Source organism: Manis pentadactyla, chromosome 2 (genome assembly GCF_030020395.1).
Source record: "Manis pentadactyla isolate mManPen7 chromosome 2, mManPen7.hap1, whole genome shotgun sequence".
Lineage (NCBI taxonomy): Eukaryota > Metazoa > Chordata > Mammalia > Pholidota > Manidae > Manis > Manis pentadactyla.
In genome coordinates this window covers 215449955-215462731 of record NC_080020.1, presented here as the reverse complement: position 1 = coordinate 215462731, position 12777 = coordinate 215449955, and the positions used below count along the sequence as shown (strand labels likewise).

The window sequence follows — 12777 nt, the reverse complement described above, 5'->3', positions numbered from 1 at the left end:
GCGTCTCCCAGGGTGCTGCATCCCCTCGGCCCCTCTAGGCCCTAAGAGGCCTCATCATGGCCCTCATCAGGGAAAGTAGCAGGAGCTGGAGCCAGGGCTCCAGGCTGTTTCCAAGCACCAGGTTGCTGCTTGCCTTCTCTGTCCTCTTTGCGGGCTCCTCTACCACCCACTCCCCTCGCAAGGCCTAAACGGCACTTCTGGCAGTTGGGCGGCCATCCAGCCTCACCTGAACACGGGCAGCCCTGGCAGCTCGCGACTGGGGAGGCAGCCACCGCGCTGCAGGCAGTTCTGAGTTTTAGGAAGCTCTGCTACTTAGCAGTTCACTGTATTGGTCCAACATTGCCCAGTGGTTTCACTTGTGACCTCGGCATGTCTCAGCGTCCCCCCCCCTTTATGATGGACGTAAGCTTCTGTCCCCACCACTGCCTGAGGTCTGAGAAACCCCAGTGGGGCGCAGGCCACCCTCACCAAATTGCCGCCATCAGAGGGCGGTCACTGCTTCTGCAGAGCCTCCTTGCCCAGAAGCTCTGGTTGAGCTTTACTTTCCATTGTTTGGTGTTACAAAAAACAACACGTAAAATGGCAAGATAGAAAACTAGAGTATTGAAAATACTTTTTCAAATTCCTGTCCTACTGACTCCCAGGAGGACGCAGACCCCGCCCTCCAGAGCCACACTTCAGGCAAGTGGGCTGCAGAGTGGGGGTGTGGGCATAGGACACCTGGGGGTTCAATCCCAGCTGTGACAGGCAAGTGAGGTGCCACTTTGAGCCTCAGTTTCGTCACTTATGCAATGGGGTTCATAGTCGGCCCTACCTCAGGGGTTGGGGAAGGGTGAAGTGAGGCAGTAGAGGGGGACACTGTCAGCACAGTGGGTGGCACCCAGCGGCCGCTCAGCTATTGATGGCTACTGAGATGTTGGAATTGAATAGAGATACTGCCCTGCGAAATGGCCCTGGGTTAGGAGGTAGAGGCTGGCAGACATTATTCAGGACTCGCTGGCCAGTCTTAGCCAAGCCCTTTCCCCTTCCCTGTCCGTATCTCAACTACTTCCTGCCAGTGGAACTGGGTTAGAATCTGCCAGGCATGTTGCTGGGAGAGGAGGAGGTGTGGCGCAAAGAATACCCAATTGGCAACTTGGAAACCTAGGCTGAGTCCTAGCTCAGCCTTAATATGCTAAGTGAACTTACTACTTACTACACCTCTCTGGCCTCATATGGAATCATGTAAAACAGTCATTTCCAGTTCTGAGAGTGTGTGATACTGTTTCAAAGCTTGACACGTTTTGTGTGTGTGGGTGTGTTCCACATGCTGCCAAGCCCATGAGCTCAGGTCCAGGGGAAGAAGGCAGGACTACCAGGCTCAGGAGGATGCCAGGCTCAGGCCCCGAGGATTTCCTGACCAGGTAGCCAGGCACAGAGTAGAGGAAGCGGGTGAAGAGGAGGAGCAGCAGCAGGCTGAGGAGGAGCCAGCGATAGGTGTGCCACAGGAAGTAGAGGGCAGACTTGAGAGGGTTCAAGAACTAGATGAAGCTCGTGTCAGGCCGGCTGGAGCAGCCAGAGGAGCAGGGGGAGCGCAGAGAAAGGACGCAACAGATGAAGTCTCAGGGTGTGGGGAGGGGCCCTGGCCAAGAGTGGGGCTGACCCTGGGCTGAGTGTATGTGACGCGCAGCACCTCCACAGCCATCGGGCTGCCTGGGCCCCTCACTCCTTGTTGCAGCAGCTTGCCTTTGGCAAAACTAGGACGGACATTTAACTCTACGAAAGGGTTCTTCCCTGGGAGAGGTGCCGCTTGCCTGTACTGGCGGTGCATGCTCTGGTTCAGAGAGAGGCCATGGGTTCTAGGGGCAAGAGGAGGAAGGAGAAGGCTCCCCTGCAATGAGGCTACGGCCCAGGAAGGGACAGAGAGGGCGGAGGTTCCTGCAGAGTGGCGGCAAGGCCAGAAGGTTCTGGCCACTCCTTCCTGTCCCAGTACCCCAGGGACCAGCATGGCAGGTAGCCAAGCAGGCAGAGCACTCACTTGGGTTTCTCTAGGGGGTCAGGTTCATTGCGAGCCAGGCCCACTGGATTCTTCTCTGCCTCCTCGGCAGTCAGTAGGTGCAGCTCCGCCTCCACTTTGCCCTGAGGGTGAACAAAGTGATCCCAGTGCTGGGCCATGTGCTGGGCCCTCAGCATCCCAGACTGGCCCAGCCCTGCCCTCTGGCTGAGCAGTGGTGGTGCCCACCGTGAGCTCAAACTCGTCATTCTCATTGCGGGCCAGGAGGGGCCACCAGCCTTTGACGCGCTTCTGCTTGAAGATGGAAACCAGGGGCACGTCCACCTCGCCTGTGGCCATCTCCATGGCGCACTGCTTGGCTGTCTTTGCGCCCCGGGGGAACCGGTTCAGGTCCAGCTCGATGGCCCCTAGGGCAACCTTGGAGTCAGCTCTGACAGGCCAGGTCACCCTGAGCCCCCCGCCCCGCCTCCGTGTCAGGTCCCAGTCCTCCAGCCCACCCAGCCCTGCACCTAGGAAATCGTCGGCGGAGAAGTGGTCCGCATCCCAGATCTGCAGAGTGAGCCGCGCAGGGATCTTGTATTCAGTCTCATCCCAGGAGAACATGGACTCCTTCTTAGAGATAACGATCTTTTCCTCAGCAGCCAGGTAGTCGAAGGGGAACAGGTAGCGCCAGTTGAAGTTGCCCTCCCCAGTGAGGGAGTGATAGTGGACGTCGGTGTCCTGCTTGTCCTCCTGCTGGCCCTTCAGCCACCTGCGGGGTGGTGCCCTGGCTGCAGACCTGCGGCCACCCCGGGTGGGGCCTCTCCCCTCCTCACAGCTCCCCTGGTCCTCCCCCTCCTCTCCTGCCTCCTGGAAGGTGGCTCGCCCAGCTCAGCCTCTCCCCATGAGGGACCTCTCACCCACCCCCGCACAAAAATGTCACTGGACTTCTCCCCAGTGAAGAAGTCATCGTCCTCCAGGACCACCTCATCCGTGTTCCACACGATGACCCGCAGTTCATACCTGGGCAGAGACAGAGGCTGATTAGCAGCCTGGGGGCTGGGGGGTGGGGGCCACCCCAGGATCTTGGGTCTAGGATGGGGCAGGGGGCTGAAGAGGGGATCGAGAGAGAAGTCCTGTGGACTTGGGGTGAGCATGAGGCGGGGGCCAGGTTGGGGCGAGGGAGTCAATTAGGGGAGAAGCTGAGGGACCAGGGTGTGTGAGAGCTCAGCCAGCCGGCATGGGAGCGAGCCCTGAGGAAAGCCAGTCTGGCTATAGTGCCAGGACCCAGGGCACACTCCTGGACGGGGAGGCTGGCCCAGGGCAGGGCGGGGCAGGGGCCAGCTGCTGGGCCGGCTGAAGCGAGGCCTGAGAGTCAGGAGCAAGTCCCCCGTCTCCAGAGGCCAGAAGCTCCACTCCAGTTCTAACAGAAATTTGCATGTAAGCCTGGCAGCTGGCAGTGGTTACCCACAGAATTTAGTTTCCTTTCTGTCCTTGTCCCTAAAGAAGATTTTCCCCTAAATGTAATTGTTATTATAAATGAGGTAGTTATATTTCAACCATTTGGGAGGTTGAGACATCCTCTGAAAATGGATTGGAGTGGCTCTCAGCAGAGTTAAACCTGGACTGCAAGCCCTGGTGACACAGGGAGTTGGGTTGTTCCCCTACCGGCAGGACCTGGAATAGCACACCCGTGACCTCAGACCTGGAGGCTATTCCAGGCAGGCAAAATAGGCTGTATAATTGGCAAGGCTCAGTGCAGAATGGAAATGTGGAGCTCTTTGTTAGGGAATCATTAAGAATTTAAATAGTGTCATCTTGAAATAATCATGGGCATTCTCCGAACATGGGGTTCTTTGCAACTTCATATGCCCATGCAGTTGGCCCTCATTCTAGGCACTGAGGATGTCAGAACTAGCAGTGACTCCATCCTGCCACTTTCCAGATGGGAAAACTGAGGACCAGGGGAGGTAAAGTGACCAGGCCAGGGTCAACTAGGAGATGCAGGTGGCTTGGCTTGGCTCCTGATCCACCCCTCTACCACCCTCTCACTTCCTCTAGGCATTCACTCCTGCACATCTTAGGCGCAGAGCTTAATAACAGCCTGGAGTGGGGCTGACACAGTGCAGGCTCTCAAGTCTCTCCTCTGTGGTGTGTGAGCAAGTGTGCACGTGCAGGAGGGTGTCTGTGAGGATGGAAGTCCACTGGAGGGTGCTGACGTGTACTCATTGCCTCACTGGCTGCTTAGCAAAAGGGACCCACCCAGGTCAGGCCCCACAGGGACAGGTTGCTCTGTTCCCTAAGAAAAGGCCACACAGACACAGACTGGCTAAGTGATCTGACCCAGGAGCCCCTACGGGAAGGGGGTGGTGGGATTGGGGGGCAGTGGGGGCAGGGAGGAGTGGTGTTGGGCTGAGCAGCTCACTTCTTGGGCTTCCGTGGGGAGATGTCCAGAGGTGTCCCAGGGGCTGGCATGTCCATGGGGAACATATCCACCCACAGTTCCAGGCGGCCCTGAGGAAGAGGGGGCATGGCAGATCACCTCCCAGAGTCCTCCCCTGCCTGGCCCAGGAAAGTCCAGCTCTCCTCACCCTCCCAACCTTTGTTCTGTCAGGACCTAGTTCATCAGTTTTCATCTTTGGATGCCAGGAATTTCTATGACATCATCAATAGCCAATCACAGCTTCTGAGGGAGAGACCCCAGGTCTCCACCCAAGCTGATGTGATTCTCACTCAAAGCAAAGACATGTACCCCGGGAGTTACTAAGAAGGGCCATGGTGGGGAGGCTTTTGGGAATGCAGCAAATAGTATGAGGATTGGTCCATTGTTATGGACCCAGGTTGGAACTCCCTGATCCCAAATACTAAATAATCTTAGATCCCAGCCAGGCGAGTATCACCTGCTCGATGCCTGGCTTGTCAGGATTGAGCAGTGGCCGAGTCTCCACGTGTTCTGGCACCAGGCGGCAACCCACTCGGGGGATGTCCTCCCAGTGCCTCAGGGCGGACAGTGCCACGTGCTCCTCTGTGGGCTTCCTCTGACCTGTGGGTGCCGGTGGGTCACTGCACACATGGGCTCATGGAGCAAGAGACCTGAGCTAGGCCAGGGACTCAGGGGCACAAAGAGGCCCCTGAGCCATCATGCATCTACCTTTTTACAGTTGGGGAAACTGAGGCACAGAGGGAGAAGTGGCTTGCCCAAGTTCTCAGCTGCCCCAGAGAGAGGTCTGTGTTCTCCTCTGCCTAGGGAAACCGACCAGAAAATCCTGCTGGGCTGGGAGGGCAGGGTGAGCAAGGATCCACTTTCTGTCCTAACACTTGAAGGTGTTCAGTACAAGTTCCCCAGCATAGATGCCTCTGGATTCTCTGGGAAGTGTCACATGGGCAAAGGGGTGGGGAGAGCCAAGCGCTTGGAGCCAGATGGGCCTGGGCCCACACCCTCCCTCTGCCTCTTAACAGCCATGTGACCTTGGGCAAGTCACTGAAACCCTTTGGGTCTCAGTTTTCTCATCGGCAAAATAGAACCGCCCTGCCCCACAGGGATGCTGAGAGAGGGAGAGAGGCAACAAGCAGGCAAGCTTGTAGTAGGGGCTGGAAGGGCAGAGGCTTGGCGAACAGGAGTGGGGCTCTGGGCTGATGGGCAGAGGGTCTGAGGAGACCCCAGGCTAAGCCTCAGGGTCCCTCCACAGGGAAGTATGGGTCCTCCTCGGTCCCCGACACTCCTGTGGCTGTTTCCAGTGGCCATTACCATTCTCATCCTCCATCTCGGAGGGCCCGGTGAAGACGCGGTTGGACACCTTCACTCTCCCAGAGGGCCCAAAGTGGGGGCCATCCACTTTGCCCTCTTTGCAGAGGCGGGTCAGGATCTGGCTGGGCTTCATGGGGTCCCTCCAGATATTGTAGCCATGTCTGTGGGAGGGGGCACACTGGCTTACTGGGGCTTGGGGTTCCAGTCACGCATGACCACCATCAACATTCCCAGATGGCAACTGGTTCTGGCCAGTTCTCTTAAGATAGCTGTTGCCCTGCTGTCAGCAAGGGGGCCCTGCCCTGGGCTCCAGGCTCACCTGAGACACCAGGGCTGCTGGAGGCTGACCCTTTCTACCCTAGGCTCCAGCCCCACGTGCTCAGTGTCCCGAGAATCAGCATGAGCTCCCACCAGTGCAGTCCACTCTACCCCTCTATTATACCCTTTCTTCTGGAACTTCAAAGACTCCCATAAGGAAACATAACCAGAAAGGTTAAGGGAGGTGATCAGGGTCACACAGCCTGTCAGTGGCACAGGCACAGTGCCACCCCTCCTGCAGCCACTTTTTTCTCCTTGTCCTGCCTCCTCTGTCCTAGATCCCCTGGCTAATTCCTTGTCTTGGAATCTGCATTCCTGGTCCCTGATGGTTGTGCTCACAGCCTGGCCTGGAATAGGAACCATTATACGTCTACTTTCCCAAATCACATGGTCTGATCTTGCTTTTGGGTGAAGGAGCAGCAGGTGTGCACCCCCCCAACGCACATGGAGTAGGTCTGGGCGATCCCGCAGGTGGCGCGGTGCTTGCTGTAGAAGCGGTTCTCCAGGTCGATCTTGGTTTCCCCGATGAGGTCGTCGGTGCCTACCAGATCCCAGTCGTACACGGCCACCGTCAGCATGGATTCCATGGGGAAGGAGGCCTCGATGTCAAAGGACCTGGCGGGCGGGTGTAACAGAAGGGCTGATGGTTGGGCGTGGGGGTAGTCTGGGCTGGGGAAGGTGGGGTGGGAGCACCAGGAGGCCTTACTTCCCAAAGACAGGGTTGAGCTGCTTGGAGATATAGTTCTCCTTGTCACGGATGTCAGTCTTGCCCAGCCGGATGGCGACGTAGGGGTCAGCTTTGCCATTGATGTCTGCAGGGTGCAGGTCTGTGGCCTGGGGTGGGGGAGGGATGCTCCTGAGCAGGCTCTCCATGTCCTCACCATCCAGTGCCCCTACCCTCCCTGTTCCATGGTGGTGAAGGGCAGGAGCACTGGGCAGGAGTCAGGAGACTTGCTGTGTGACTTGGGCAACCGTCTCTGGGCCATGACTTCACCTTCTATAAAAGATGGGAACTAGAGCAGATGCCTCCCTGGCGCTTTCCAGTCAGGGGTTGGGGTAGGCAGCACACAGGCTTACTGGGTCTTGGGGTGGGACTGGGCCCATCCCCAGGTGGCAACTGCTTCGGGCCAGTTCTCTTAAGATAGCTGTTGCCCTGCTGTCAGCAGTTTGCAGCTGCTTCGGCCCCTCCTGGGCTGGACTGGGAGGCTGGGGGAGGAAGCTGAGGGGAGTCTCACCCGGACCACATAGATTCGGACCAGCACGTTGATGGGGTCATTGCTGGGGATGCCCTGGAACATGCCGTAGGTGGGGTCGTAGCCAGCTTCCCGGGACACATCCTCTGGGAGTGGCACTTTGTACACACAGAGGGAGCCCTGGGGCAAGGCAAGTGTGGGTCAGGGTACGGGTTCCCACCACCCAGGCTGCACAGGCCAGCGTGGCATTGCAAACAGCCCTGGCACTGAGGGTCAGCACGCTGCTCTAGTTGCTGGGTCAGTGGCCAAGGAGGCAAGTTGGCGGGGGGCTTCAGGGCAGAGGCTTTTTTTCAGTCAGCATGGAAGTATTTTCGTATTTCACCAATCAGAACAGCTAAGTCCACCTGACTGTCAGTCCTGGGCTCAGGTGGGGAGAAGAGCTGGCGGTGAGGGCTGGGGGCACTGTCAGGGCCTGGCATTTAGGGGCTGGGCCTGTGCTCCTCTCCTAACCTTGAACCGGCCCACGATGCGCTCCTCCTCGCTGGAGCCATCCTCGTCATCCCCCGTCTTGCCCCGCAGCAGGTTGAAAGTGTGCAGCCAGTCCTCAAAGTTGTCAAACTCTGACTCCAGCTCCTTGGGGTACACCTGAGCCAGGCCGGGCCATCAGGGGGACCAGCTGGCCTCCAGCTTGCCCAGTCTGCTGCCTTAAGCCCCAGGCATGACCCCACGCCCCTGCTGGGGTCTGCTCCCAGGCGCTCACCTTGAGCTCATCTACCTTGGGTTTCTTTTTCTCAGGGGCCTCAGACCCCTGGCCAGGGCCAGGACTCTGGGTTCTCCTCTTCTTCTCCTCTTTTGCTGCCTTTGCTTTGTCCTTGCTCTTTATTGGCCCTTTTAGGCCTGGCCAGAAACAGAAAAGGAAGCGCTTGTCAGTTTGGGGCAGAAATGATCTGGGCAGGAAGGCCTGGGTTGGAGACCCAGATCCATCATTAATTTATGTTGGTAATCACTCAACTTCTCAGGGTGCTGTGTACTCATCTGTAAAATACAGACAATATTCCCTGGCATGCTCATCTCATGTGAGTGCCATAAGGTCATGCTAGGAATGTATATAAGACTGTTGTCATGCCCTTTGACAGCATAAGGCATGGAAGGAGATGGGTCTGATGACAGCTCACTTTCCTCTCTGGCCTCAGTCAACTTGTCTATAATATTAAAAGGGTTGTTCCACAATAGTTGTTCCAAACTTCATTCAGTGAAATACCAGGTATAGGTAGGTGTTCTTGGAATGCTTTAGAAGAAAGGGTATATTGTGATTAAATATGTTGGGGAAATATTTTATACTGTGTCTTCCTTTTAGAGGTTTATAGTAATATTTGCATATTAAAGGCACTGAGAAGTCCTGCACCAAAGGACTATTTAACCCATTTGACCAAAAAACCCTCTTTTCCCTCCAGAATACCCAATAAGAGTGTTCTATGGAAAACGTCTGGAAAATGTTTGATGGGACGAGCTCTGAGGTCCCTTCCAGCTCTGATGTTCTGTGGGTCTAAATGTCTGTCCATCACTGTGGTTGCCAAATTGGTCAGAGTAAAAGCCACTCTAGATGAGGTTCTAAGTCTTCTCCCTAGTGCCCAGGGGTCCCTGGTGATAGTTGCCCTTGGCAGCTGCAACCTTTTAGGGCTCACAGGAGGGGAAAGAGAAGCAGCTGGTGTGGCAGACGGGGTCAGCCATCTGGGGTGGGAAGGGAAGACAGAGATCCAGAGTTCTGGGGCTCACCCTCAGTATTGTCCATCTCCTCCTTCTCCTCCAAGTCAATTCCTGAGGCCTCTTGCTGTCGAAGTTGCTGCCAAATGATGAGGTGAAAAGTAAGGAAGCTATGTTTCCTGGGGAGGGGGTCTGTTGACCCCAACCTGTGGTCTCAGATCAGTCTTAAATGCTTAGAAACAGAAACTCTTTCCTACTGGGTTTCAGACCCATCATTTTCTCTGCTTAAATGGGTTAAAAAATGTTTATAATGTATATAATATGACTAACTACTTAGGAGTTTATGACTCTTTAAGTGTGTATCATTAAAAAATATAATACCTTTTAATGTTGCTTCTTAGTCATATGTATTTTTAAAGTACAGAAGCATAACTGAGTAAGAAAATGTGCTTTATTTTCTTTCACTTAGTACATACCACACTCAGTACTGGAAACTAAATCACCAGGTTTTAACCAAGGCGCCACCTGGTGGCAGCCCGTGCAAATTACAGGCATAGAGACAAACAGCAGGGCAGCCCCTTGGAGCTCCAGTCTAGCCAACTTGAACCCAGGAGGTGGTGGTGGGAGAAGGTACAACTAGGTGTTCCCCAATTATCTGCTCTCCTGCTCTTTAGAAGTTTTGCTGGGCACCCAGCCCTGAGCTAAAGATTACATTTTCCGGCCTGCCTTGCAGCCAAGTGTGGCTTAGGGACTAGATTCTGGCTAATGGAAGTGATATGGACACCTTGTTTGGGTCCTTAAAAGGAAAGAATCCGCCTCCTCTTTATCTCTTTACATGCACTGGTATTAGCAACCCATCTCTAGGCATACGGATGCCAGTAACAAGATGGCAGAGTCTTAGTCCCTGCCACTCCATCCCAGCCTCACCCCTATTATCTGAGACATTAGTGAATGAGAAATAAACTGTCTTGTTCACACCAATCTAACTTGCCACAGCAGCTTAGTCTGCTAACAATATGGACGGTAAACATCACACACAGCTTGAGTCACAAAAAGGGCCTAGGGAGAGAGTGTGGCTGGATTAGCTCAGGACCTATCAAGGAAACACAGCCACAGGCAACATGTTCCTCCTGGTCAGCTGGTAAGTCAGGGAGGGCCCTGCACTAGGTAGTATGGAGAACAGACAGACAAGGAAGAGGAGAAGTGCACTTTCTGGAATTTACAATCTGGCTCAGCAGATACAATCTGCATGCATGCAATAGGAGGAAATGTTTTTGGTGATGGCAACTAAGATGTGTAAAGGGAAACAGTAAGAAGAAGTGCAAGGACTACTGAGAAGGACCGTGAGCACATGCTTCTCTTCTTTCTCAAAGGCCACTTCCTCTGTGAAGCCTTCCCTGACTTCCCCAGGCATTGATTTGCCTTTTTCATCACTCTGTAGTATATCAGCTTATGTATCCATTTCGTACAGTAAACTGAGGGCTCCTTAGGGTAGGTATGGCCTTATCTTTTGGCTCACATAGCACCTGACTCTTCATATACATTCAAGAGATGTCTGGGGAAGAAATTAATGGAGACAAGAGAAAACAAAGCAGCCACGCTGGAAAAGATGAATTCTGAGCTAGAAGCTCAGGGACGTGAGACTAGTCTATTCCAAGCTCATGTTATGGGGTGGGGTGGGGGCAGCTCTTGTGGAGAGGGGGAAAGAAGCTGGCTAGGAGGGTCTGATGTGGAGTTGGGGCTCACCTCCTCTAGCCTGATTCCTCCTTGGCCTCCCAGCCCAGACTTGAGGCCTCACCTCCTTCATGGTGTCAATGGAGGCGAAGTACTTGGACCACCAGTCCAGCATGCTCTCATCTAGCTCCTCCTCCTCTGGCTCTTCTGAGCTGCCCTTTTTCTTCTTCTTCTTCTTCTCCTTCTCCTCGTCAGCCTGGAGGGTTGGCCAGGTCCAGAATCCTAGATACATCCCTGCTCCCTGGCCATTCCCAGAGTCCTGGACAATCCAGGGGCCCCCCAACCATGCTGACCGTCTATTTCCGGGAAGCCCTAGGTTCCATGATGCTCTGTGGGGCTACCAGCATTAAAGGGGCCTTGTTTTGTGGAGGAGGATGCCACACCCTAGAGAAGGTCATGACCTGCCAGTGTGGGCCACTGGCCAAGGCAGGACTGGCACTTAGGGCCCTACTGCCCATCAGCTCTCTCCCTCTGCCTCTTTGGAGGGGTGTGCTGGCCCGAGCATCCAGGGGCTGGTGGTGACTCAGTGCCTGATGCAGGGTCCCTTGGCCTGACAACATGTGCCACTGTAGGGTTCCCTCTCCCTAGAGCCACCCCCACCCTCAATGGTCCCCACACTCACCACATCCACCTTGACAACGGCATCAGAGGTCTGCAGAGGGAATCAAGGAGATGGACAGAATTAGGCACCCAGGGCTGAAGTGGCAGGCAGTGGCCCAGCCAGCATGAGTGGAGGAGAGGGAAAGGGCGGGAGCCGAGAGGGAGAGAGAGAGGGAGCTCCCAGGGGCATGCGTGCCTGAGCCACTGTGCGCTGCCAGTGAGCCTGCACAGCTCTGCTTCACAGACCTTCCCACAGGCTTTTGGTGGGGGTGGTTCTCAACCCTGGCTGTGTGCTAGAACCACCTGGGGGCTTTAAAAAATGATCACTGCTGTGCTGGCAAAACTGGACAGCTACATGTAAGAGAATGAAACTGGATCACTGTCTAACCCCATACACAAAAGTAAATTCAAAATGGGTCAAAGACCTGAATGTAAGTCATGAAACCATAAAACTCCTAGAAAAAAACATAGGCACAAATATCATGGACATAAACATGAGTGACCTCTTCATGAACATATCTCCCCAGTCAAGGGAAACAAAAGCAAAAATGAACAAGTGGGACTATACCAAGCTAAAAAGCTTCTGTACAGCAAAGGACACCATCAATAGAACAAAAAGACATCCCACAGTATGGGAGAATATATTCATGAATGACAGATCCGATAAAGGGTTGACATCCAAAATATATAAAGAGCTCATGCACCTCAACAAACAAAAAGCAAATAATCCAATTAAAAAATGGGCAGAGGAGCTGAATAGACAGTTCTCTAAAGAAGAAATCCAGATGGCCAACAGGCACATGAAAAGATGCTCCACATCGCTTGTCATCAGAGAAATGCAAATTAAAAGCAAAATGAGATATCACTTCACACCAGTAAGGATCGCCACCATCAAAAAGACAAACAACAACAAATGTTGGCAAGTTGTGGAGAAAGGGGAACCCTCCTACACTGCTGGTGTGAATGTAAATTAGTTCAACCATTGTGGAAAGCAGTATGGAGGTTCCTCAAAAAGCTCAAAATAGAAATACCATTTGACCCAGGAATTCCACTTCTAGGAATTTTCCCTAAGAATACAGCAGCCCAGTTTGAGAAAGACAGGTGCACCCTTATGTTTATCGCAGCACTATTTACAATAGCCAAGAAATGGAAGCAGCCTAAGTGTCCATCAGTAGATGAATGGATAAAGAAGATGTGGTACATATACACAATGGAATATTATTCAGCCATAAGAAGAAAACAAATCCTACCATTTGCAACAACATGGATGGAGCTAGAGGGTATTATGCTCAGTGAAATAAGCCAGGCAGAGAAAGACAAGTACCAAATGATTTCACTCATATGTGGAGCATAAGAACAAAAGAAAACTGAAGGAACAAAACAGCAGCAGAATCACAGAACCCAAGAATGGACTAATAGTTACCAAAGGGAAAGGGACTGGGGAGGATGGGTGGGAAGGGAGGGACAAAGGTGGGGAAAAAGAAAGGGGGCCTTACAATTAGCATGTA

General features: G+C 53.8%; 1 protein-coding gene across 1 annotated transcript in view; it reads right to left on the bottom strand.

Annotated features, from left to right (window-relative positions):
• The window catches only part of OTOF (otoferlin), an 89640-nt gene that overhangs the window by 1040 nt on the left and 75823 nt on the right, over positions 1-12777 (bottom strand). Inside the window, exons 32-46 of the mRNA XM_036903411.2 lie at positions 11292-11321; positions 10734-10865; positions 9008-9074; positions 7992-8128; positions 7742-7876; positions 7274-7411; positions 6745-6872; positions 6483-6653; positions 5721-5881; positions 4873-5015; positions 4398-4486; positions 2897-2995; positions 2503-2744; positions 2222-2400; positions 2018-2118 (exon numbers count right to left, since the gene is read on the bottom strand). Coding sequence (XP_036759306.2) covers positions 2018-2118; positions 2222-2400; positions 2503-2744; positions 2897-2995; positions 4398-4486; positions 4873-5015; positions 5721-5881; positions 6483-6653; positions 6745-6872; positions 7274-7411; positions 7742-7876; positions 7992-8128; positions 9008-9074; positions 10734-10865; positions 11292-11321 — 1952 coding nt within the window. The remainder of the gene's footprint in view (positions 1-2017; positions 2119-2221; positions 2401-2502; positions 2745-2896; positions 2996-4397; positions 4487-4872; positions 5016-5720; positions 5882-6482; positions 6654-6744; positions 6873-7273; positions 7412-7741; positions 7877-7991; positions 8129-9007; positions 9075-10733; positions 10866-11291; positions 11322-12777) is intronic.